The sequence below is a fragment of the Rattus norvegicus genome, chromosome 9 (genome assembly GCF_036323735.1).
Source record: "Rattus norvegicus strain BN/NHsdMcwi chromosome 9, GRCr8, whole genome shotgun sequence".
NCBI lineage: Eukaryota > Metazoa > Chordata > Mammalia > Rodentia > Muridae > Rattus > Rattus norvegicus.
Window position 1 is genome coordinate 31,395,482 of NC_086027.1, and position 25,171 is coordinate 31,420,652.

At 41.1% G+C, this 25,171-nt stretch overlaps 1 protein-coding gene and 1 long non-coding RNA gene across 12 annotated transcripts in view; one reads left to right on the plus strand and one right to left on the minus strand.

Annotated features, from left to right (window-relative positions):
• Kcnq5 (potassium voltage-gated channel subfamily Q member 5) overlaps window positions 1–25,171 on the minus strand; it is a 565,805-nt gene that overhangs the window by 68,887 nt on the left and 471,747 nt on the right. The window contains exons 7-10 of one of the 4 annotated variants that reach the window (NM_001134643.2): window positions 20,762–20,857; window positions 10,169–10,263; window positions 7,497–7,523; window positions 2,471–2,527 (exon numbers count right to left, since the gene is read on the minus strand). In NM_001134643.2, the coding sequence (NP_001128115.2) occupies window positions 2,471–2,527; window positions 7,497–7,523; window positions 10,169–10,263; window positions 20,762–20,857 (275 nt within the window). Of the gene's footprint in view, window positions 1–2,470; window positions 2,528–7,496; window positions 7,524–9,290; window positions 9,431–10,168; window positions 10,264–20,761; window positions 20,858–25,171 lie in introns of those variants that run through there. The other 3 variants (XM_039083094.2, XM_039083097.2, XM_039083095.2) reach the window with 3 other exon arrangements.
• LOC134480561 (uncharacterized) overlaps window positions 1,678–25,171 on the plus strand; it is a 69,688-nt gene continuing 46,194 nt past the window's right edge. Inside the window, exons 1-6 of one of the 8 annotated variants that reach the window (XR_010054953.1) lie at window positions 10,260–16,252; window positions 17,106–17,223; window positions 17,308–17,423; window positions 18,664–18,755; window positions 18,877–19,422; window positions 20,651–21,515. This is a non-coding gene — a long non-coding RNA (uncharacterized LOC134480561). Of the gene's footprint in view, window positions 2,422–10,259; window positions 18,756–18,876; window positions 21,516–25,171 lie in introns of those variants that run through there. The other 7 variants (XR_010054951.1, XR_010054952.1, XR_010054954.1 and 4 more) reach the window with 7 other exon arrangements.

Genomic DNA, 25,171 nt, shown 5'->3' on the forward strand with positions numbered 1-25,171 from the left:
CTGTCCCCAAATGCAGACACAGCCGCTTCCAGCACACCAGCTGAAGGCACATGCAGGCTGGGCAGGTTTGTGGTGAGGTCACGTGAGTTCAAGAGTTCTGTCCAACCGTCCCATCAGTCACAGGGTTTATCTCGACAAATGTATGATTAAATGATAGATTACATTAAACAACAGCAAGAGAAAACAGTTCAAGAGCGCACAGTATTATATTCAGACTAGGTCCCCCACACCACCCCAAACCCTTAAATTACCAAGAGAAACCTGTCAAAGAGATATAGGTGAAAAATGTCCACTTTCTCTTAAAGAGATATTGATCATAAAAGTTTCCAATCTTTAAAACGTCTCAGTGTGTCTTCACCATTAAAATTTAAATTTTTGATGATCCAGTTCGGCAAACACGTGTCTGCTTCTGAACCTTTATCTTGATACATGGCTGGCTCAAGTAGACACAGCCACCGCCCCAAGTATTCTCACTATGTTTGACCTCGTCTCTTACCTTACTGGAATTAATGCTAGTTACATAAAGGCTGATGTTTAAATGCTAGAACACTGTATCTCTTTCCTATCCCAACTGAATGAATAGGAAACAGGTAAAAAACAAAAATAAAAACAAAAACAAAAAAACATCGCAATGAAATTAATATAGATTCTATTTTATTCTCTTTTTAAAGAATTACATTTTTTAAAAAAGCTTAAAAATTTCTAAAGTAAAACTTCAGATTTCCCCTGATTTATTTATGTTGAGAAGGTATTTAAGAATCACCCCCTGTGACATTTCATTACCTCATTATCTCTATGAATCGGTGAAACATTCTTTAAATCTACACACATTAAAAATTGATACGTTAATTCTAGGTTAATTCTATGTTAATTTCCTTCTTGGTTTTCTTTTAAATTTATTTTATTTTGCGTATATGGACGCTTTGTCTGTCTGTGAACCCTGCACATGGCTGGGGCTCAGAGGCCAGTAAAGGACACAAGATACCCTGGTAATGGAATTATAAATAGTTGTGAGCCACCAGATGGGTACTAGGAATCTAACCTGGGTACTGAGGAAGAATAGCCAATGGCCTTAACTGGCAGGCCATCTCCCTCCCCAACCCTTCCTCTTTAGCATCTTTAAACTATAAAGAGATTTGCTAATGTCCTTTTTTCCTTTTTAAATCCAAGCAATGTATGGTAGATTATGGCGCATGCCTTTAATCCAGGCACTCGGGAGGCAGAGGCAGGCTGATCTCTGTGAGATCAAGGCCAGCTCATTTACACAGCAAGTTCCAGGCCAACGGGAGTTGTAAAGGGCGATGCTGTCTCAAAGGCCCAAGCCAAACTAGACCAAACCAAGCCAAAACCTAAAGTAAATTCAATAGATGACATGCTAAAACAGAGAAAATGTGATGTTTTCTTTTCCCTTTGACATGAGAGTATGGAAGTTTAGAGCAGCATCTTAACACGCAATGAGTTTTTCTCAAGGAAAAGTTCTGTTTGCGTGCCCTCTAATGGAAAGTTTTCTTTTATTGGTTTTCCTGCCTTGTCTCCCCTTTGGAAATCAACAGAGCTTCTTGATTAGATGTCTAGTAAACTGATTAGGTGGTTGTTATAGAAACCACCCATCAATTAAAATTATAGACATTTCACCAGGACATAAACATTTCCATTACTTTCTTGTTTTTTTTTTTTTTTTGTTTTTTTGTTTTTGTTTTTGTTTTTTTTGCTTGTTGTTGTTGACATTTAAAACATGACTTTTGAGGAAAATTTTTCTGTCACAGCACTTTTTTAAGAAAGCTCGCCAAGGATAATCCCCAGGAGAACAAGTAAGTCTGTCTCTGGAGAAAGTAACCAAAAGGTCACAGTGGTCATTGATTGGAGCCTCTTAGTACGCAATTCCATGTTCCCAGCTGAGCACCATGCCCAGGGGAGCCTGCAGAACTGCTCTGCAAGGGAATTCATCCTTCACTGGAAGCAGCTGTCCAAATCACTCTCGTGGCCCGGCATGCACTCAACTGTTAGATGCACCCAGCCAGGGAATCTTGCGGCATCCTAACTCCGTAGTAATCCACTAGGGCTTACTCTGCCGCCGCTATTGTTATACACAATTAGTGTTTTAGCCCTTCATAGGATAAGCACCCTACAAACTGTCGCCTCAGGCACAATATGGCAACCCAGCCATTAACAAACCAGCGCGTGCAACAGCTTAGCAGTTGAGCAGCCACCAGGAGGCGCCAACAGGCTGACCGCCAGTACTATGCCTGCTTTTGATTTTATGTATGGATTTCGTCCCAGTGATGGAGTTCCGGAAGCAGGCAACAAGCAACAAGGAAAGTTACAAGCGCGCTGAGGACGTCATTCAAGATGTCCCTAGGAGAGTGAGTCTATGAACGGGGCCCAGGTGTCGTGGCGGCGTAACCTGGTCATGCACCTGAGGTTAGTTGGCATTCTCAAATCTCATGTCAACAGCTGGGATGCTGGGTACCTCTGCTTCCGTGAGGTGTACATTCTGAAGAACTTCTGCTTATTACTACAGAACTTACTAGGAGTGAGGGAGATAGAGCAGTGTATTATTAAGCATTTCTCCACCAGCGTGGTGCTGAGGGCTTTCTTTTTCTAAAGACAAGCCATTTGACTTGACGTTGTATGAGTAGACAGAATACATAAGCAGCAGGCTCTCTGCCGTTCAATTGTGCTGCCCGAGATTGCTCTTACGGTTAGGCTGTAATAGTTAGATTACAAGTAAGCATTACAAATGATGGGAATACATGTCAGGGTCTGTTTCATACGAAACGGGGATAATAATGTTGCAGAGTAGGGCAACTTCTGTCATGAATATCCATGAATATAGGATAAATAATGGGGAGCCAAAATTTCAGGAAATTTAAGAATGAATATTTCCACAAATCAATGAACCAGATAACAGTATTTTTGAAGATAAGCACGTGCGTGCGCGCGCATGCACACACACACACACACACACAACACACACACACACACACACGATTTGCGTGGAGCTGAAGTTATAGTTAGTGTGTAGGTAAACAGGTGTCAGGTTGAATACCTGTTCAAAAGTAAACAGGAGAAAGGACTCTAGATCCATAGTTTATAAAGATGAAAACAATTGTGTAATTACTAAGTCCTTGGCTGTGTATAAAAGAGCAAACCCTTTCCTTCTATAAATAACGCAAATGGATGGAAAGATTCTATTTAATATGAATATGTGGGGGAGGAAAATCAAGTGTAGTCTCACTGAGTTTAGCCTAACAATACATGCAGATCATTCACTATCCATGGAAGAAAAAAAAAGTAGTAAAAAACAAAACAAAACAAACTAAAAGCAGAAGAAACATTAAGAACACACAGTCTCTTCCTCAAGCGTTCTCGACTTCTTTCCCAAGAGTCACACAATTGGGTGAGAACACACTGGAGTGGTTTGGACAAAGCACTTAATGGGCCACAGTATAATGCCCTAAGATACCTGTGCCTTAACACATGTTAAATCAGCCTCACTGGTGCCTGCTAAAGCAATCTTAGATAGTTGGCTGTCTAGAGGCAGTGTTAGGGGTGCTTTGTAGATAAAAAATATGGCTGTGTAACTGAAGCAGGCACACAGTATGCCATTGCTCACAGGAAGACAGAAAGGAGGCAGTGAGATTCACAGTTAATTCCCCAGTCTCAGTGGGTACCATCTGCTCTTGTCTGGATAAAAACGTAGGCGGGAAGAAATGAAACCTTCTTATATCAATGCAATGGCTTGCTGGCCACTCTCTGATGACCTAGTCAAGGGGGAAGGGAGGAAAGATAGGACTTCTAGGTCAAAATACTGAGGTAGGGTAACCAGACAGATTCCCATGTAAACTCTTCTCTGAGAATGACAATGTACTCCCTTGAGAGGAGGACTGTCCCACTTAAAAATGAGCTGGAAGTTTTACTTAAGGGAGACTTAATTAGAAGAGCATCAATAAACACATCAACACATGTTTTCGATTCTAACTATTCCAATGGGAAGATAGGGCAAGGAAGAGCGTCATAATAATGCTTAGCAAGATGGAGCTATGGTCTAAGTGGAGAGGGTTCCTGACTCTGTATTCAAAGTAGCCAAAGAAACATTATTTTCATCATTATCCAGTTGAGCAATAGCTATATATAAACAAACAAACAAACAAACAAACAAACTTCTCTTCAATCTTTTTGTTTGCAGTTTTGAATTAAAATGTATCAATCACAGTGTTTCTTAGCCTGGGGTGTAATAAATGTTGTTTAAAGTGTATCTCAACTTCACAGACAGTCAAACTTTTCTTTGTAACAAGAACACCCCAAAGCAGTGAGCGTAATTAATCAAGGGTGGCGTGTGTTTGACCTCTGTCCATTTACATCCTGTGGTGTCATCTGAGGACAGGGCTCTTCCTCAGCGGTGGGGCTGGCTGCCTGTGAGAAAGGTGCTGCCTGAAGTGTTGAGCTCATCTGAGGTTTTTAACAGAAGGAAAGACCCAGAGGGAGGACTTAGTAGATTCCAGACTCTGAGGTATCCAAAGGATTAAAGGAAAAATCAGCTCCTCCTGGGGCTGACACTTGTCTGCTCTGTTTATCTAAACCACATCAATAACCAAATGGCTGACCACAAAGTCAGCAAAAGGCTCTGCAGTTGGGTATTACCCATTAATTCATTCATTTGAAATGAGGTCAAGCATTAATTAACATTATCCCGAACTCAGAACTGCTCTTCTCCAAGGGAGAGCTTCATTATAAACACATTTTCTGTGGTGGATATTTTGCTTCAGTAAGGACAGATTGATTACTTCTTATGAGGGTGGTGTTGTCATTGCCATAACGATAGTCTTTCTGCATTCATTATTGCAATATTATAAATTCTCTTGTCTGTGGAGCACATGGGAGAAGCCAAGGCAATAAATACAAAGGGAGTTTCAATGCATATCATTTTTTTTATAGCATGTGTCAATTTAAAAAGGAAAAAGGAGGGTTGGGATTTAGCACAGTGGTAGAGCGCTTGCCTAGCAAGCACAAGGCCCTGGGTTCGGTCCCCAGCTCCGAAAAAAAGAAAAGAAAAAAAAAAAGGAAAAAAGAGCTTCAAGCTTATTTCCTATAGTTCTTGCAGTATCTTGTCTTTAATGATTTATTTCTGACTATATGTATATGTGTGTGTAGTTGCGGGCATGTGAGCTACTTTAGTGCAGTGACTAAAGAGGCCAGAAAAGAATGTGGAGGATCCCTTGGAGCTGCAGTTACAGATGTGAGCCCCCTGACATGGATGCTTGCATATGGATATGCGTCCTCTTTGGAGTGGTATGTGCTCGTAAGTGCTGAGCTCATCTGTTCTTCTTGTTGGTTGTGTTTTCCAAAAACGTACTTGGAGTTGGGGAAATTTTATTCTTCCAATCAAGAATAATTTATTAAGCACATTTTTTGTTATTACTTTACATGAGAGATGCAATAAATAATTGGGGAGTGGGTCCCCTAACAATAGGAGCAGGGGACGGTCTCTGACTCTGATACCTGCCATTGGATCCCCTTCATCTAGCTGGACTGACTGGTCAGGTCAGGCCTCATTGGGAAAAGATGTGCTTAGTCCTGCTTATACTTGATGTCCCAGAGCAGGTAGGTACCAAAGTGGAGCTTCCCCTTCTCTGAGAAGGAAAGGGAGAAATAGGGGGGCTTGTGAGTGTGAGACTGGAAGGAGAGGCAGAGAGGGGCTGCTACCAGGATGTAAAGTGAATAAGTAAATAAATTAATTAGGGGGGGGCGGGGATAGGAAGCTTGAGAAATTGAGTGGTGCTATATACGACTGGTTTCAAGGTTGTTTTTGCCAAATGTTCAATGCATGCAGAGAAGCAAAGAATTTCACCATGTCGTTCTTCGAGTCATGGGCCTGGTTGGGTGGCTCTGCACACATCAAATCTACAAGTGAATCTTTACCAACCTTATTCACAGGTCTGTTGAATAGATTTTAACATTTTAGAGAGACATGATAGCTTTTCTGATATACTAACTTTGGGAAATGTGTCTTCTGCTTTTGTTATTACTGGCCCAAGGTGACCATGGTCTTGGGGTTGCCAAAGAGGCCATATTTATTCAAGCATTTGTACATGACCTATAATTTCCTCTTTGGCTATCAGTTTCATTTTGGAGGATGAAACTAAGAAAACTGACGCTCTCCACGAGTTATTCTGCAACCCATGCTATTAGACTCTGAAGAAAATTACCCTCTGGGTAAGCTGTAGATAGATCTTTACGAGACAATGCCTTTTAAATATCACTGAGTAAATTCGACTCTCAGATGTCTATGCAAAGATGGGGCTTGGTCCAAAGACTAAATTTCTTCTTGGTTAGAAATCTCCCTTGAAAGAACAACTCATTGGGTCGCTAATACTTTCTGTAATCATCACTCATGAAAATCCAGCATCTTTTGCTTTAAGTCTTTTCCTTCTGACTTAAGAGAGGGTCCTGAACACATTGCTCATCTGTACAGATGGAGAACTTGAGGCAGTGTCTCATACTGTGTCAAGCACCTGCCAACACGGTCATCTTGGTCTGGAAATTTTTTTTTAAGTATAAATGCATAAATGGCTAACACAGTCTTGTTACTCCAGAGGAAGTTTCACAACCAGTCAAGCACTGTATAGATATTTTACAGTTGGTGTCATCATAGACCCTCGCTAGAAACTGGCTCAGGGCATGAGAACACCTTTTTTTCTCTTTACTGAAGCAAATGGTAGTGACAGGGAAAAATATTAACATTTCCCCTTTCTTGTTGCTTCTGTCTATTACCACTTATATTTCACTGTGGGGATCTACAGACTTTCTTTTCAGCCTTTGCTCCCCAGTCAAGACCCTTCCTGGTACTTTTTACTTATTACTCTTGGCTTCTATTCCCTTTGGATCTTTCTAGGCAGAGCAGCCATGAGGCATCTGGGGAAATCTGAGGTGGTCTTCTTCCTGAAGATGAGCTCTCCTCTGTGGAACTGATAACCCAAGTAAACTATATTGTTCCCTGGGCTGGAGATATCTCACACAGGTGGTTCTTGCTTGTTGTCTTTAGTGTACTTCTTGCCAAATTAAAAAAAAATAAGAGAAAAATTTCTCATCTCAAGAAAAGCACCTAAATAGATGAAAGTCTATCCTAGACTACTGCCCATTCTTTCTCCTATTAGGCTTTTAGGTAATTCCATTTGAATACTTGGGAAGGACTTCTGTTTGGGACAGTGGCAGACAAGAATAATCAAAGGCAGTGTTTATTTTGCCCCTGAACATTCCAGGCCTTACAGATTGTTAAAAGGCACTGAGTGGGTTACGGTAAAAAAAAAATGCTTCTATTCCCGAGGAGGGAAAAAAGAATCAATAAAATCCAGTAAACTGTGCAGGCAATCTTGTGAAAGGTCACTTTTAATCATCTTGCATTTGTTGATCGATTTTACTCATGAGGCACATTTAAAACACCAGTTAGGCATCTGATTTATAAACAAACATGTAGCAGAAGAGAGATCACAAACCTGCTTGCTGCCTCCCCTTGTTCTTTCCTTCAGGTGCGTGTAGACAGAAGAGAAATGATGATAAGCCAGTGAGTACATTTATAGCATTGGATAATGGCCCAGATGGGAGACGGGGTAATCAGGTCCCTTTAAGTAACCCCCTTTAAAGTACAGTCCATAGAAGCAAATGCTATTTATAATAACTACGTACACCTTTCAAACACATGTTCTTTGTAGCAGATCTGAGACAGCACAACATTACTTGGCAAGTCCAGAACTGCCCCCACACAGCAGAATACCGCACACTGTTTGGTTAAGAAACTATGGTTCTGGTTGAAGAAGCTTTTGGCAAAAGGCTCCCGGAGTGTTGCTGATTCCAATATGGCTGCAGTCCCCATATCTTGGGCAGACTTTGGGGAACAAGCCCCAGAGGCACGAATCTGGGACTGTCGTTCAGTCACTTACTGAGGTAGAATTTTTTCCTCTTATATGAAGAATGAATTTCCTTGCAGTGAATAAGGTGCACAGAAAAATCTATCTGAGCTCTTACAGCCCATTGTTGGGTGACATTTGTAATCATTCATTAGGGCGTGGTGTAAGGGAGTTCCTCTGCAAATGAATTGTGGGCTTGGACAAGGTGTTTTCTTGGCGTGTCTCAGTGTTACAGCTAAACGCGAAGGCGTTATATCAGATAGCGTCTACATTGTGACTTCTCACAGTACCCCTTAGCATCTCTGCAGCTTGATAATTCCCCTCAACTTTTTAAAATATCCAAATCGTTCTTTGAAATGCCATATTTCCCTGGGTCTCACCCTTTGTCTAGCGTAGCCTTCCCTCATTTTGAGAAAAAAAAAAAAACAGGGAAATACTTTCCTCTATAAATCCCCCTCTCATTAAAACAAAGCTATGAAATAGCGGTGGCTGAAATGGCTCATGTACAGTGTCCTTAAGAGGAAAACCATGACCTGGAAAGGGAAAGAAACTTCTCCTTTATAACCTTGGGAGGTGTGAAGAGGGTTCAGGGTGCCAGTTCTCTCTGCATCTCCCAGACTCAGAGTTGTTTCTTACAGCTGTCTTTCACCCTACTCTTTGATATGAGCTTGTGGAGTGAGATCAACTAAACACATCCCCAGAACTGTGGGGGAACAAGAGCACTGGTCTAGTGTTATTTAGCGACATTAATGTCATTGTTAGTGGTGGTGATGGTCAAGTTGACACCATAGCCCCCCGCGATGAGTCCTAAGTTGCTTTCCTGTCTACTTTTCTCTTTAAAGCTGAGGTATGTTTCACAATATTTGTTTTGACTGTCTAGTTCCTGAGCCATGAGACTAACTTATTCTGGATTTCCCTGACTGCTTCTTGCTTAGTCTTAGAAACACAACCTTGTGCACAGTAAGTGTTCAGTGAGCACTTGCAGAATGGCTACACGTTCTGAGTGGATGCTCTCTCTCTCTCTTTCGGAGTCGCTGCAATCTGAAAGCTGAGGAGAAACCTACCATGCAGATGTAAAGCAGTCTCAGTCTTTTGCATCGCACCAAGTTCCATTCAGAAAGCTAGTTAATTTCAAGTAAAACCGTCCTATAGCTTATTGTAAATTATTCTTCTCATAAAAACAAACTTGACTGAAGTAGGTTTTCTTTTTAAAGCAAAGGTTCTGAACTTGGCTTCAGGGAGTCTGAGAGGATATTAAAATTCTGATTGTGTGTGCCTGTGTGTCTAAATGTGCACGCAGTGGATATCATTCTCAGGAAAAGGGCGGGCACAATTTCTGTCACATTTCACTGGTTTATTAAAGAATGACAATAATAACTGCAATGATTATCAACCACAAGAACAAGGAAGCATCTCAGGGGTGATTTGTGTCAGGACAACCAGGTTCCATGCATGGTACTAGGGACTGCTGTGTCCTTTGGGATGAGTCACTGCTTTTCAGTTAGTGAGACTGAAGCAGAAGGCTGTGGGGAGAAGTGAGGGAAGGCATGTCTGATGGGCTCAAGGGAACAGGGTGGAGGCAGCTGTTTGAATCAATCCTCTTCGCCTGTACCCCCACTTAACACAGGGAAGAGGAGAGGAGTAGAATATGAGCAACATTCTGCATGAGGCACTTAGAGAAACTGACTCATTATTACATTTTTCCAGACCTCAGAATGACTTTTAATCCACAACCGTAGTTAAGTGGGAAGGCAGATAGTCACATGTAATAGACCACTGCTATGTCACTTGAGACCCTCTATTAGTTTCACAAATAGTCTTCCTTCTTTATATATACCCAGAAAGTTTCTCAGAGAACTATGATGTGTACGCACGTGTGTGTGTGTGTGTGTGTGTGTGTGTGTGTGTGTGTGTGTGTGAAAGAGAGAGATTTCAAACAATCTCCCTGTAAAATTAGGCGATGTGTCAAGTGATCCTTGTTTCTCAAGACCTGTTGCTTCAAAAGAAGAGACATTAGGAAACTACCACATCTCTGTATAACTCATATTCGTTAAGAGTTTGGTCATGGCCTTTGGTGTTAAGGAATGCTGCCAAGGCCACATGGTTTTATGGTTGAGTTGCTATTAAATACTTTAAATACCTTTTAAAAGCAACAGAGAGAATAAAACAAGTTCCAGAGTGAGATTTTCTACACACGGATGGCTTGTTTAACAAACTAGAAGAGACTCAAGTCCAGCCCCAGCTGTCCCACTGATACATACTTGGTAGGGCTGCAGGTGTGCAAGGCCTTCAGATGTGGCTTCCAGGTTGCGATGGAGACCGACTTCTCATCAGCTGCATAGCTACGCCAGACACACTGCACGCAGCACACAGGAGCACAAGAAAGAGCAGGAAACAGAGTGGACAGAAAAGGACAATTATTTAGTTACTATAGGTTAAGGATCTTTTCCTCCTTAAGTGTAGCCCTGATACATGTCCAGAGGAAGAAGCAGACACACAGGCTACATTGGCATTTTTGATGAGTCGTTACACACAGTCTGTCACATCAGAACGGCTTTTCAAAACAAGTGTTCGACAATAAGACAAGACGAATTTGGAAATGGTGAAGGGAAAATGATGTATTATCTGATACAAAATCGGGGATGATTAACGGGTAACATGCACACTAATGTTCTAGATACTGGTTCAACTGTCTGATCATAAGTGTGCATTTCAGAGGGTGCTGTATAGTTGCCTTCTCTGACAGGACAGAGGCAAAGAAAATCTCTATAAAACCAGTGAAGTAATAAACCAACAACCTTTAGAAAGTGGTGGTGATTTAATTAACGGACTCCGTGAGCTGAATTACACAACACTTCTAAGTTTAAACCTGCTCAGAGGAGAAGGGGGTGGGAGATGGGGGAAGGATTGTGGGAGGAGGTGACCGGGAAGAGGGTAGTGCCTGGGATGTAAAGTGAATAAGTAATAAAATAAAATTAAATTAAAAAAATGGTAGCAATCACAAAAACTTGTCTGAAACAAGATACAGGGAAAATATTCTCTCAGATGATAATTGAAAAGATATGCAAGGAGTTAATATTATTATCCAAGAAGATGTTCATACACATTTGATGTAAGACATTGGCTTGTCTACATTACATAATCATTTTTTGGGATATAAAATGGTGTGATCCTTACAACCGTGGTATGAATTAAGAGCCATGTTTTGTAGATGAGACAAGGAATGTCAGGTAAAGAGCTTCTGTCAAGGTTGGGAAGGTTGAGATAGTGTGGGTCAGAACCTACAACCTCTACTGGAGAGGTTTCCCAATTGCCCGAGGGCTGTGCTTGGAAGAACTTCTGATTTGTGCATTGAGAAATCACCTGCACTTACTTTCCCATGCCGAGTATGGTAAATTCATTTATTTTCAGCCTGCAAATAACTCAAAATAAAAGTCTGAGCATTTGCTCCCATTTCTTCAGAACCCCGGTGCTGTGATCTTCGTTTCTTAGCGCAAACTCATGTAAATGGGTCACATCCCTACTGTATGACCAAAAGTCACTATTTTGAAACACAGTGAAAGAAAAAGCGTTCTAAGTACAGTCTATTTTCGAAGACTATCATTGAGTTGAACAACAATTAAAAAATTGCAGTAATGATTTTGAGAAACTGCCAGGCAATATTAATAAATTTAAATGCATGAATACGTGATGATGCAGATACCCATTCTCAGGTAGCCACAATAGGTGTGCTTAAATATATTCACCAAAAGGGATGCAATACATTTTGGCTATTTAACTACAGCTGGAAATTCCCACACACCTATCAATTGTAGTGTAAACAGAAGCCTTGTAGTACGGTCACATGGTGCAATGTGGCTACATAGTAGCAGCTCATTGTAACTGTGCTTGACAATGTGGATGGGCTTCCTATGAGTAATGCCATGTGTTATAAACAGGACACAGAAGAGCATTTTCTATCAAGTTGGGAAAATGGGAAAATACTCTGTTCTGCCAACAGGTAGCAAAGCAGTTTCCCCTGGTGGGATAGTAAGGGAGAGAGGATACTCAAGAAGCCATATTTTGTTTATCTGAGTGCCAGTTAATCGAGGCTGCTCAGTTCTCTTAGGAAATGGACTCATCGCTACCTGCACATTATACTTCAGTGAGATATTCAGGAAGTGAGATGAAAAATTAGAAAGAGATACAGTAGAACCCAAGGGATTACATTTTCTTTTCTTTTTTTCTTAATTCTTTTTTTTCAAGTAGGATTCTTTGCCTGAATGTTTACCTACATGGCTTGTGTTGATTTAACGGATACATCTGTGGAAATTTGTGCTAAGCATCTCAGCATCTTACAGACAATTGCCATCTCACTGTCTTGAAATTTTAGTGTTTGGGGTTGTTGACATAAAGTTTTTGGGGGTGACTAAAATAACCAATGAAACACAGACATCTTGCTATTATTAGCAAGTTTGCTTGTTGGAGACAGAGTCTCACCATTGCACCACAAGCTGTCCTTGAGTGTGTGGCGATTGCCAGAGTCAGTCTCCTAAGTGCTGAGGTTACAGGGTAGACTTACTAACGTTGTTTCTGTGGTAGTGAGGCCCAACGATCCTCAGCTGATGGGAAAATTTAGTTGGCTATTTTAATTAAATGGTTTCCATAGAGGTGTGGTGCATATATGAGATCAGGATTCTGAAAGACTTTTGTACAACTAGATATAACGGATAATGTAAGTCCATTCAACTTTAGTGGGTAAAAATACCCCCACTACAATACACCACATATAACCTGTTAAATGCATTAACCACTGGGGGAATGGAAAAATTAAAGGCTTACTTTTACAATACGACCTAGTTTCTTGATCATTTTCTATCAAATTGAGCTTAATGGCGAGTTCTTGGTTCCATGTTCTCTTGTAAAAGAAGTCTTGTAAGTGAGACACAGAGAAGGGCCAGGGGACATCTATTCCAGAGCTGAGATTAGTTAACAATCAACATGGAGACAGAGTGTCAGTTGTACTACTGCTGTGTTTGTTTTATTATGTCTTTTTTTTTTAGGGATTACAATTATGGCATTTCCCCCTTTCCTTTCCTTTCCTTTCCTTTCCTTTCCTTTCCTTTCCTTTCCTTTCCTTTCCTTCCCTTCCCTTCCCTTCCCTTTCCCTTCCCCTTCCCCTTCCCCTTCCCTTTCCCTTTCCCTTTCCCTTCCCTTCCCTTTTCCTTCCCTTCCCTTTTCCTTCCCTTCCCTTCCCTTCCCTTCCCTTCCCTTCCCTTCCCTTCCCTTTTCCTTCCCTTTCCCTTTCCCTTCCCTTTCCATTCCTTTCCTTTCCTCTGTCCATATCTTTCATACACCCTTCCTTGGTCTCTTTGAAATCCATGGCCTCTTCTTTCATTAATTGTTGTTACACAAATAAATGAATATGTATGCATATACATATGCATCTATGTATATATATATACATGTGTATATATACACATATTCATATGTATATGTGCATGTATATATGTATACACATAAAGGTGTGTATGTGTATTATGTAGACATGTATATGATGTGTATGTATATACATATATTTCCTCTCTTTATTAATCATTTTGTTTGTTTACATTTCAAATGATATCCCCCTTCCTGGTTTTCCCTCCACAAACCTCCATCTCATTCCCTCCTCCCCATGCATCTGTAGACACCAAACCCCAACACTCTTGCTGATGCCAAGAAGTGCTTGCTGACAGAAGCCTGGCATGGCTGTTCCCTGAGAGGTTCTACCAGCACCTGACTAAGACAGATGCAGATACTCATAGCCAACCATCAGAATGAGCCTGGGGACTCCAATGGAAGAGCTAGGGGGAAGGACTGAAGGAGCTGAAGGGGATTGCAACCCCATAGGAAGAACGTATTTCCTAAATAGAGCCTGCTCAGTCTGTATATGCTACTCGTATGTGTGCTTTCCACATAATCCTGTATTCTCAGTAACTTCTTCTTGCCCTTGAGTTCCACTAATTGATTCTAGCCATTGAAATTCAAGTCCCCATTCATATGCCCCAGTACCCGATGTTCCTGTATTTAAAGTCCAAATCACAGAGTATAAAATAAAATAGTCGCCTTCAGGGTTCCCTGTGGATCCAAATGAACCAATTCCATAGCATGTGTAGCTGTGAAGGACAAGTTAATAGAACACAAATGAAAACCAAACTTATGTTTACTGGGCGATTGTGGTAGCGTAGGCAGGCCAACAAATCTGAACTTTGGTCTAGGGTTGAAAGTACAAAGCCTACACAGCTCTCTACGTGGGGAGTATTCAGTTTGTATTGTTTAGACCAGGACAATTATCAGTCCTTTGACTCTTTCTAAAAACAGCCCGGAAAATTTCAGCTGACCAAAGGTAGACTAGCACCGAACTTACATTTTCAAAGTGCTGTTTTAAAATATCAGTCCTGAAAGAGTGAGCGTGTCAACCAGCAATCACTTCTCCGTTCATGCTTTTCAGTTCCTGTATAATTTCTATTTTAGTAATGGATGCAGTAAATAACACTTTGCGTTATGACATCTTCATGCATGCATATTTAGTGTTTGGCTCATGCTCGGCTTTCCAGGATGCTCTTTTGTTCCCTCTCGCCCATCCCACGACTCCTGTTTTCTCCTTAATGGTCCTTTTCATTTCTTTATATTCATGATATACATATATTTATCGATTCATTTATTTAAATATAGGCTCTGCTTGCAGTATGGCTTATGTGCTTAGCTGGAGGATTTCTAGTCACATCTATTTTTCTACAAATGATATAATTTTGATTTTCATGGCTGAACAAACCACTGTGTGCATACATGTATGTGTGTGTGTGTGTGTGTGTGTGTGTGTGTGTGTACCTATATGTATATATATATCATATATCACATCTTCCCTACTCATTCATCTGTTGATGGGTACTAGATTGACTCTTTATCTTGGCTATTTTAAATAGTGCTGCAACAAACACGGACGTGTGCAAACAACTCTGTGGTACGTTGATTTAGATACCTTCTGATATATATATATTCATGGGTGGGTCAGTGCATCATTTGCTGGTTCTCCTTTCTCCATTTGAGAATCCTTTCTTTTAAGATCTATGCTCCTATTTCAATGTTAGGTGGTATTAACCAATTTTCAATTAAGGAAGGCAAATAAAATAGCCTACTCAAGTCTCATCTTTGCTTTCTTTCATCCTGCCAACTTTTTTATATCTCAGCTTTTGGTTATTAGTGCTTACATTCTTATAACCATGCCGGCACTGTTTCTAGTTTGCCAATGAAAAAAAATGTCAGTGCACTTCAGTTTTGTGTATGTGTATGTTGAGCTAGGGAGTATCTAGTCTGACAAACTGTTAAATGCTATAACTGTTTTTTCTTTCCTATTTATATATGCATAGGTATATATATATATGTGTGTGTGTGTGTGTGTGTGTGTGTGTGTGTGTGTGTTGATTTATTTGCAGTTATCATTGGTTTTCTTTTCCTTTTTTGATTTTCTCTTATTAACTATTATAAAGTTATGGCATTCCTGATCTTTTCCAAAGAAACAGAACATCCCTGGGATCAAAGCCATCACAGAGTCTCTCAGTTCCACACTTCCATTTGCTCTACCCTTTCAGTACTGCCCATTAGCCCACTTGGATCCTGCTCACTCTGCTGGTACCTCTCCACCTCATTTGTGAAGATGCTCCATTAGACCACATGTAGGCAAGCATACAGGGCTTGATTAATGATTGCTATGGAAGTGGCCAGCCCACTGTGGGCGATGCTGTCCCTGGGCAGCTGGTCCTGGGAGGCCTAAGAAAGCAGGCTGGGTGAGCTAAGGGAACAGTCCAGTAGTTGGTATCCATCATGCCTCTGCTTCAGTACCCGACCCCAGGTTCCTGTCCTGCCTTGCCTAGATGGTAGACTCTGACAGGGACATGAGAGCCAAATAAAACCTTTCTTCCCCAAGTTACTTTTGGTCATGGTGCTCTATCACAGCAAAAGAAAGCAAACTAGGGCAGTAGGTAAATTTGGGGGCTCTTGAATGCTTCTGAACATCTTTGTACTGTTCTCATACTCCATGAATGGTTTGGCTTGGTATAGAATGGTAGGTTGCAAGTACCTTTTCTTCCTAATCAGTTTGTTTTTATGAGTTCTAAGTGTTGAGTTTCTAGCGAAATATCCAGTGTCCGTTGATTTTTTTTTAAGATTTATTTATTTATTTCATTTATGTGGGTACACTGTCACTGTCTTCAGACACATCAGAACAGGACATCGAATGCCCATTACAGATGGTTGGGAGCCACCATGTGGTTACTGGGAATTGAGCTCAGGACCTCTAGAAGAGCAGTCAGTGCTCTTCACCGGTGAGTCATCTCTTCAGCCTGTCTATTGCTTCATTAGCCTTTGGATATGCTCAGCTCAGAAAACATACAGGAGGCATGATTTGTGCAAGCATTCTGATGTCTCTCTGTGGTAATCTTAGTAGGAGGGCTTTGGTTCATAATGCAGGCATTTTTGGGTCATTTATGGCAGCTACTCCTGCCCTCCAGTTCTAGAGAGTCATAGTACACTATTTCCATGGTAAAAACCCTCTTGTTAATTTCTCTGGACTCTGGTTGAGATATCCGTGATAGTTAGGTCTTGCACTTCAAAATAAACAAAGAAACAAAGAAACAAAGAAACAAACAAGTCCTTCTGAATTATTTTCTCTTTCTTTCTTTCTTTCTTTCTTTCTTTCTTTCTTTCTTTCTTTTTCTTTCTTTCTTTCCTTTCTATTTACTTCCCAAGATGCTGTTACAACCTGGTATTTCCTTCTATTTTCTTTTCTGCTTTCTTACTTTTCCATCTATCCCATCTCTGAATCTGCTCTCTGTGTCTGAAGCATGAGGGACAGTGCATCAACTTGTATGACCCAGGCTGTGCATACTGATTAGCTGCTTTTCTTTATGGTGGCTGAGGAACCAATCAAGTTATTTCACCAGATAAAGTTAAAGCATAAATATGTAGCTTGGTTTCTTTGGGATTTGATTGCTTCTTAAGGGAGGCAGGATAATCTTCCAGCCCACCTTCTCACTGGTCTGTCAGGGCTGGTTTTACAAAAGTTCAGTGAATTGTTGATTTTGCTGTTAGCATTACTCCACACTGAACTGGCACAATGTCTTCAGAGTCAGTTTTTATTATGAATCGCTCATACATTTGTTTATGTCTACCCAAAAGTTCAGTAACGCCCGTGGAGGGCACCGTGTTGAATTTTGAGTCCTAACCCTGATTGGTTCCAAGACACAGCAATTTTGAAGAAGTGGGGGCAGAAAGAGTGAGATACCAACTAACACAGGTAGGTATCTCAACCAGAGGATTGGGAAGATGCTGTGTAATGTCCTCAGGACATGACATGACCACTACATTTATGACCTCACAGCAGCAACATATGATTATATGGAGAAGACCAAACCACTTAAAAATTCCAGCAGACAATCTTATCCATTTTCTTTGGGTGGATGGTGCCATGATCCCACTGGATGACCCAATGCTCAGGTAGATATGGGTATCACTTACTGGACTTAGAGGGTTGTAGAAAACCCAGTTGAGAGGGAGATGTATTGGTTGGGGCAAGGCGGAGTAGAAAGAAGGAAGTTGGGGTAGATCCAATCAAGGTACTTTGTATACATGTATGAAAATTTCCAAAATTGGATTTGGACTCAAAAAGCCAGGATTTAGACCTAGCTCTGAGTAGGTTGTCTTGATGATCAAATGGAATAATGTGCTGGAAGCACTCTGCAAACTAAAAGAGACTTGGCGAGTCTTAGGCATTATTAATAAAACTTGTGACATTTGGGCAGGTATTTGGAATGTTACTCAGAGCTGATGTCTTTTCCCAGACTGCTCCACTTGAAAAGTTAATTTAAATGAATCCGGCAAAGATATTGACACAGCTAAATTTGCTTTGAGCTTCTAGGATTTTAAACGGGTTTCTTTTTCTTCCCCCTCTAAATCCTCGAGATGCTGGTTAATTTAGTTCTTTCGCAACCAAATGACAAGGCAATTTTAACATCTCACTTGCGGCCATGGTGGCAAGAGTATGGCTCAGACTTAAGACAATGATATTGCCTTTGGCCTTTATGCTTTCTATATTCAGCCAGGTTTACGGGGTAAGAAATGAAAGGATCAGCAGACGAAGCTTGCTTTTCAACGTGCTCTCGTCTTCAAATATTCACATCTCAATTAAAAAATAGATTTCTACAATATCTAACTAAAACCCCCGGATTCTGTTCAAAGACCACATAAGGGAGATGCAATGATCAAATAAATATCATGTTATTCTTAAGCAGCTTAATTGAATAATTTCATCAGAATGAGTGGGCAGCCACTTCCTAAATTAGCAAACTCAATTTGTGGTTCCTGAAACTAAAGCATAGATTTTTTTAAGGAATTCTTAAACATTTGAAGTCTTACGGTTTATGCTCAAACAATGCGGGATTTTAAGGAGAGTTAATATCTGGGAGATGGTTTATTGGTTCAATGCATTAATAGGGCTTGTTGCTCAGGGGGATTCTGGGATCCCCTTGAATAAATTGCATGTTCATGGGTTGGAGAAGTATTCTAGGGCAAAGGAAAGTTGAGGAAGAAGAGAAAAACAAAAACAAAAACAAAAAAGCTGTAGGTATCTGAAAAGCACATGCACTTCAGTATAGAGTGCTCACAGATGCAAAGTGGTGAGTATCCTACCTACTGCAGTGTACGCTCTGACACTATGCTGACTGTGGTTTGGTTTCAGACTTTTAAATCCTGGAGATTTGACCCAGGGCCTTATACAGGCTACAGAAGCTCTTGACATTGAACTACCTTCCCAGCTCCTGTCAAAAAAGGGTAAGCCTCTATTATCTTGGGGACTTTTTCTTCAAGAAAGCATTTTTTACTCATTCATTAGTGATCTTTTAAGAACAGTTTGGTTTATTGATTTTCATGTGTATGGGTGTTTTGTTTGCAGGTATATCTGTGTACCATGTGTGTGCCTGGTACCTGCAGAGGCCAGAGGAAGCTAGAACTACAGATAGACGTGAACCATCATGGGGCTGCTGGGAATTGAACCAGGGTCCTCTGGAATAACAGTCGGCTATCTTTACTGCTCAGCCATATTTCCAACCCTGATTTATTTATCTTTTGACTTGCTTTTGTTCTATTTTGAGACAGGTTTTCTCTGTGAGGTCCTAGCTGTCCTGGAACTCACTATGTAGACAGAGCTGGCCTTGAACTCACAAAGATCTGCCTGCCCCTGAGTCCTGGGATTAAAAGCATGTTGGCCTTTATTTATTTTTTAAATGCTTACAAATATAGTGATAGTCAATGGTTTGCCTTGGAATTCATGTCCAATGGTTCATCTCTTGCAAACAGATGTAAAATAACACTATGTTTGAAACTAATGTCCTTATTTAGTCTCTAGATACAGATTTCCTTCAGGATATATATAAGCCACAGTTTCCTTTCTAGCATCATTTCTGTTGGATGTACTGCATGCCAGAGACACAGGCAAAAGGTATGGAACAGGAAATAGTGGATGCAACTGAGTTTAGCCAATCAAACCTGAGATCTAAATTAAAGCAATGTGCTTGCTGTATTGGCTTGGTTAGGGTTTTATTGCTGCGAACAGATACCATGACCAAGACAACTCTTTTTTCATTTCTTTTTTTTTTTCTTTCTTTTTCTTTTTTTCGGAGCTGGGGACCGAACCCAGGGCCTTGGGCTTGCTAGGCAAGCACTCTACCACTGAGCTAAATCTCCGACCCCGACCAAGGCAACTCTTAAAAGGACAATATTTAATTGGAGTTGGCTTACAGGTTTAGAGATTCACTTTATTATTATTAAGGCGGGAACATGGCAGCATCCAGGTAGGCATGGTACAAGAGAAGCTGAGGGTTTTACATCTTTATCAGAAGGCTGCTAAGAGAATATGGCTTTCAGGCAGCTAGGATGAGGGCCTTAAAGTCCATGCCCACAGTGACACACCTACTCGAACAGGGTCACACCTTCTAATAGTGCCACTCCCTGGGCTGAGCGTATACAAACCATCACATACATCTCCATGGAAACAGTTCCCCTAGTGTTTCATATATACATCCCAGCATCCCCAGGTTCGAGCCTTGGAGGTTCAGCTATTTGTCGGGCAGGGAGATAACTTTAGGTTGTAGGACTGTTACGTTCTTTGCACAACAATAACAGAAGAAACAAAAGCGAACGGCAAAAAAAAAGAGACATATTTTAGAAAAATGTTAACACAAGTCCCGAGCTGTTGAAAAAAAAAGAAATACTAACACAAAACCCATGTATTAAATACTAGCTTCAAACAATATACTTATTATGTAATATTCTCAAACACTGATGCACTTCAGGCCTTCTCCCTGCATAGCATTAAAAGCAAGTCTACAGACACAAGCCTCAACATTCTAAACACGTGTGTTCTTCACAACAGTAATACATAACGGGCTAGAGACAGTCACAGGATGCCAGGGATGATACTGTACCCTGCACCATCACTTAATGACCAATTACGCCTCGTACAGTGATTCATAAAATGCATGAGGTCCTTCCAGGAGTGACAGGACTGATGACCTCTACACAGCATTGGCGGTGCTGGTTAATGACTCAATCAGGCATAGGCCATTATCCAGAAAACATGCGTTGTTGTTGTTGTTTGGGAAAGGGGCAACACCTGCCCAAATTCAAGACAGTTCATTAAAGTTGGACTTTTTTTTTTTTTCTTTTAGGACGAAATAGTAAATAGCCCTCGGATGCGATGAAGCAAAGTGATTGGAAAACGACACGAGAAGCAGTTCTGGAGGCAGATGTTGCCGTCTGCCCACTATGCTGACAGGTACCTGGATGAGGTTGGCAGCTGGGTTCCTTCTTTTCTCAAAATGCTTCTGGCGGTGCTGTTCCTGTACTTTTAAGGCAAAACCTGAGCCAAGAATGCCCTGGAACAATACAAAATAGCAGCGTTTTAAAGGACAAATGTGCCAAACACCTCTACAATGAATTGAAAAGAAAAAGAGACAAACAACGGAATGTAATCTGTTGATAATCAATGTATTCCTTATTAAAAAAACCCCACTATTTGTCTCTGTTACAATATTGCCAGGTACCATCATACTTAGAGACAGAAATGATCATTAACTTCAAGCAAGTGGTCTTAAATGATAGGACTTAGGGGCATGAACTCTGCTTTGGACTGGGCTGGGTTTTGAATTCGGGAGACTTGAAGTCTTGCTCTTGTAGACATCGGGTTACTTGTAACACCGATGAGACTCTGTGGTTGTACGTTATCCATCTCGAACAGAATCTGGAAAGACATTGGGTGGAGCAGCTGGGTTTAGATCTAATCCAGTTGTAACCGTTAGAGAGAGGCTCTTGGGTTTGAAGCTGGAGATTGGGCCTGTCTATATGAAAATAAAAAACAAACAACCTCACCCCACCCCCAAACAATAACAACAAAACCAAGAGCATGACTCACTGACAAACCCATCCCTGTTTCCCTCAGTCTTAACCTGGCCCTTGCAGCATGCATTACCTGTTCTGGTTTTGGCTTGTCTATTTGGAATGCGGTGTTAATAAAGATTAATATTCCCTCCTTCATTGTTTGGTTTGTCCTTTGGATGGTTTTACTTTAAATTGTGTGGATATGTATATGCATGTACATGACCAGGGAAGAGGATTCCTGTCAGATCTCTAGGGACTGGAGACAAGGGTGGCCGAATGCTGCTCAATGTGGGTGCCGGGAACTGAACCCAGGGTTTCTTCTGTAGGGGTGGCGTGCACGCGCCTGCTGAGGAGCTCTAGTCCTGGATGCTTTGTTGCGGCTGCTAGTTTGATTTCCTTTTGCTTATTATCTTCAGCTGCAAAAATTCTGGTTCTTTGAGGCTTACTTTTCTTGAAATCAAGATGCCTTTTGTCTCAACCTTAGGTTCACATTCAGAGCTTGCTAAATTCAGTCTCTGGGCTTTGCCTATGTTCTTGACTTCATTAGTATGATGCTGGGAGCTCCAGTGCTTTCAAGTCTGTGGATTTCACTTGCTACCTATAAATTATTTGCCTTTTATTAAACTTCAAGGAGTCTAACCCTTAGGTTAGAGTTGGGTATCTTCTTAGCACTAAGTCAGTATCTTCTGCAGGCAAGAAATGTCCAACCCTCGTTAAGATACCTCTTGGAGAAGTGGTGGGTTTTAAAAAGGTATTTTATTTTATTTTATCTAAGTCTCAGCCTTGTGACAACTTGACTAAGATATTTTTGGGCCCTAGATAGCCCCTGACCCTCCATCTTATCTTATTTCACAATTCTGAGCACATTGGTGACAGACAATAGGTAGTGCAGCCATGTTTAAAATACAGAATTATAAGATAATACCATTTGCTACTAGTGTGTACTGTCCTTCTTGAGTATTAATTAGGACGAATGGCTGTGTCCTAATGAGCAGTTAAACTATGAGTTCTGTTTTCACTCTCTTTCAGTGCAGGTCTTGTACTGTCCACTATCTCTACCTCACACAGGCTATGATTACATAAGCTAAGCTTTGTAAAACCTGCCTTGTCTGGTCTGGTTTGTAGATTTAAATAATATTTCCCCACTTGGAGTCACAAATACTCTCCACTTCCAAATCCAGATCAACTCTAGTCATTTGAAACTGTTGTTTGTTTGTTGAATGAGACCATTTGGAAAAAGATCAGCTGATTTTTCTTTTAACTTTATTTCCCATTAAGTATAAACATGTAGGAGAGAACACACAATAGCTTTATAATATATGTCTTTATTTGTGATTTTTTTTTAAGTATTACTATATTTGACCAAAAATCAGACTTATAAAATAAACATTGGGTCAAAAGCAAGAGCTATCATTTGAGCACTAAATATATAAATACGTTTTTTAAATCTATTATTATTATATTTGCTAATATTTTTAATTATTTCAGATAATAGCTAACATGTGTTTGTGGAATGGTTAATATTTCAAATCAAACAGAACTACTTGTTGCATTGAACTTAAGCCAGTTGGATATCTAAAAGGGATTCAATGTCTAAAAATCCCAATTACTTCATAATAATAGCAATTTATAGCTAGGGGATCCAGCAGGAGGAGTAAGCAAGAATGGCTTGTGAGGCTGCTATAGGCAAGGTCTGTTTAGCCTGCAGGAGCTCAGTAGCCTAGGACTGGAGGGAGCCGGAGGAGGTAATTTACACTGGCTTTTGGAGCAAGTGACCTGTTGACCCTGTGAGGTTCAACAGAGTTCTTCTGTTATCAAGGTAAGCTAGGACACCATGGCCACTGAGTTGTCTGGGTTGTGGGAACCCCAAAGAGGAAAGGCTCACAATCCTCTTCTACCTTTCTGTGTGAGTTTGAATAAGAATGGCCCCCATGTGCTTATATATTTGAATGCTTTAGTCATTAGGGAGTGACACTATTTTAGAAAGATTAGGAGGTGTGGCCTTGGTGAAGGACATGTGTCACTGGGGTGGGCTTTGAGCATTAAACAGCCCATGGCAAGCCCAGATTCTCTTTCTGCTTGTGGATTAAGATGTAGCTCTCAGCTACCGATCCAGTGACACACTTGCCCCTATGCCCCCTGCCATGATGATCATAGTGGACTGAGCCCCTGAAACTGTAAGCCAATGTCCCATTAAATGTTTTCTTTTATAAGAGTTGCCGTGGTCATGGGGTCTCTTCATAGTAATAGAACAGTGACTAAGACAGAATTTGGTACCTAGGTAGTGAGATATCGTTCTGGGATTGTGCAAGGACTCTGGAACTCTGGACTTGAAAAGCCAGTGAGTGTTCATGAAAAGCTCAGTGATCTGTTTTGTAGGAGCTTAGAAAACAAGAATGTTGAGAGCAATGCAGAAGATGATGGAGGCCTGGCTCGTGAAGTTTCAGAGAGAAGCAATGACTCTCCAAGGCCTTTTGTGGAAGATCTGTGGTTTCTAGTCAGCTGGGGCTGTGGAATCAACTGTGATTAGAAAGAGACCAGTGTTACTGAGGTGAAGTCTTCTGGGAAGTGTTTCCCAGAGTCAGCAAGCACCCAGAAAGCTGTGTTCCAGAGGCAGCCAAGGGTGTACCTCCTACTGGCAACTCAGGTAGTACTGGTTTTGAAGGCATGAAGGGATCAAGGAGAGCAGCTGAAGCTTGGTACTGTGTGGCAAGGACCGGGAACTTAAAGAGAGCCCAAGAAAGGCTACTGTTTGGTCAAAGTGCAGTCCGGTTGTGGCAAAGACCTCAGCACTATGGGGATGGCCAATAGTATGGGATGACTATGAGGAACGGCAGCAGCTGTGGGGTGCAGCCTGTGGGAGGGAGCCTAGAAGACAAACTGTATGTGCTTCAGAGGGCAGAGCTGGAGAAGTGACCTAAGTCCCCTGGAGAAGCTCAGAAGCTCATGGATCTCAGACATTGGTTATTGAGTTATTTACATAGTTGGAGTTTGGTTTACCCTTGTTCAGATTTTGACTAGGACCTAGTTCTTCTCTCTTGAAGTAAGAAAGTATAAGAAAGTATTTCATTTATTTTTCGATTTTTATAGGAGCTTTCAGTTGAGGGACTTTGGGTTTTAGCAAAGACTTTAGGCCTTTGTTTTCTTTAAGAGACTGAGGTTTTAAGGCGTTGAATTTGCAAAACTGAGGGGCTTTTGAGTTTGAAAGTATTTTATATCGTGATATCAATATTAATGTGTAATCTTTGGGAAGAACAAGAAAGGCAACATGGCTTATCAGTGACTTGTCTGTGTGGCAGCAAGAGGTCAACTGTGCTGAATAGTTTTTTTTTTTTTTTTTTGTCGACTTGACACAAGCTAAATTCATCCGAGAGCAGGGAACCTCAGTTAATTATGCTTCCACAATATGGGGCTGTAGGGAAGCCTGTAGGGCATTTTCTTAACTAGTGATTGATGGGGAGGTCCCAGTGCATTATAGGTGGCACCATCCCTTGGCTAATAGTCCCAGGCTCTACATAAGGAAGAAGACTGAGCAAGCCAGGGGGAGCAAGCAGGTAAGCAGCATCCCTCCACAGCCCCTGCATCAGCTCTGGCCTACAGGTTCCTGCCTTGCTTGAGTTCCTGCCCCCACTGCTTTTGAGGATGAACTGTTATGTAGAATTATATGTGTGAAATAAATAAACCCTTTGCTCCCCAAGTTGCTTTTGGCCATGGTGTCCCACCACAGGAAGAGTAACTGATGAAGATACTCTCTCAGCAAAATGCTGACTCATTCTCCATAATTTCAATCAGGCAGCCCTGCTGCCGGCTGG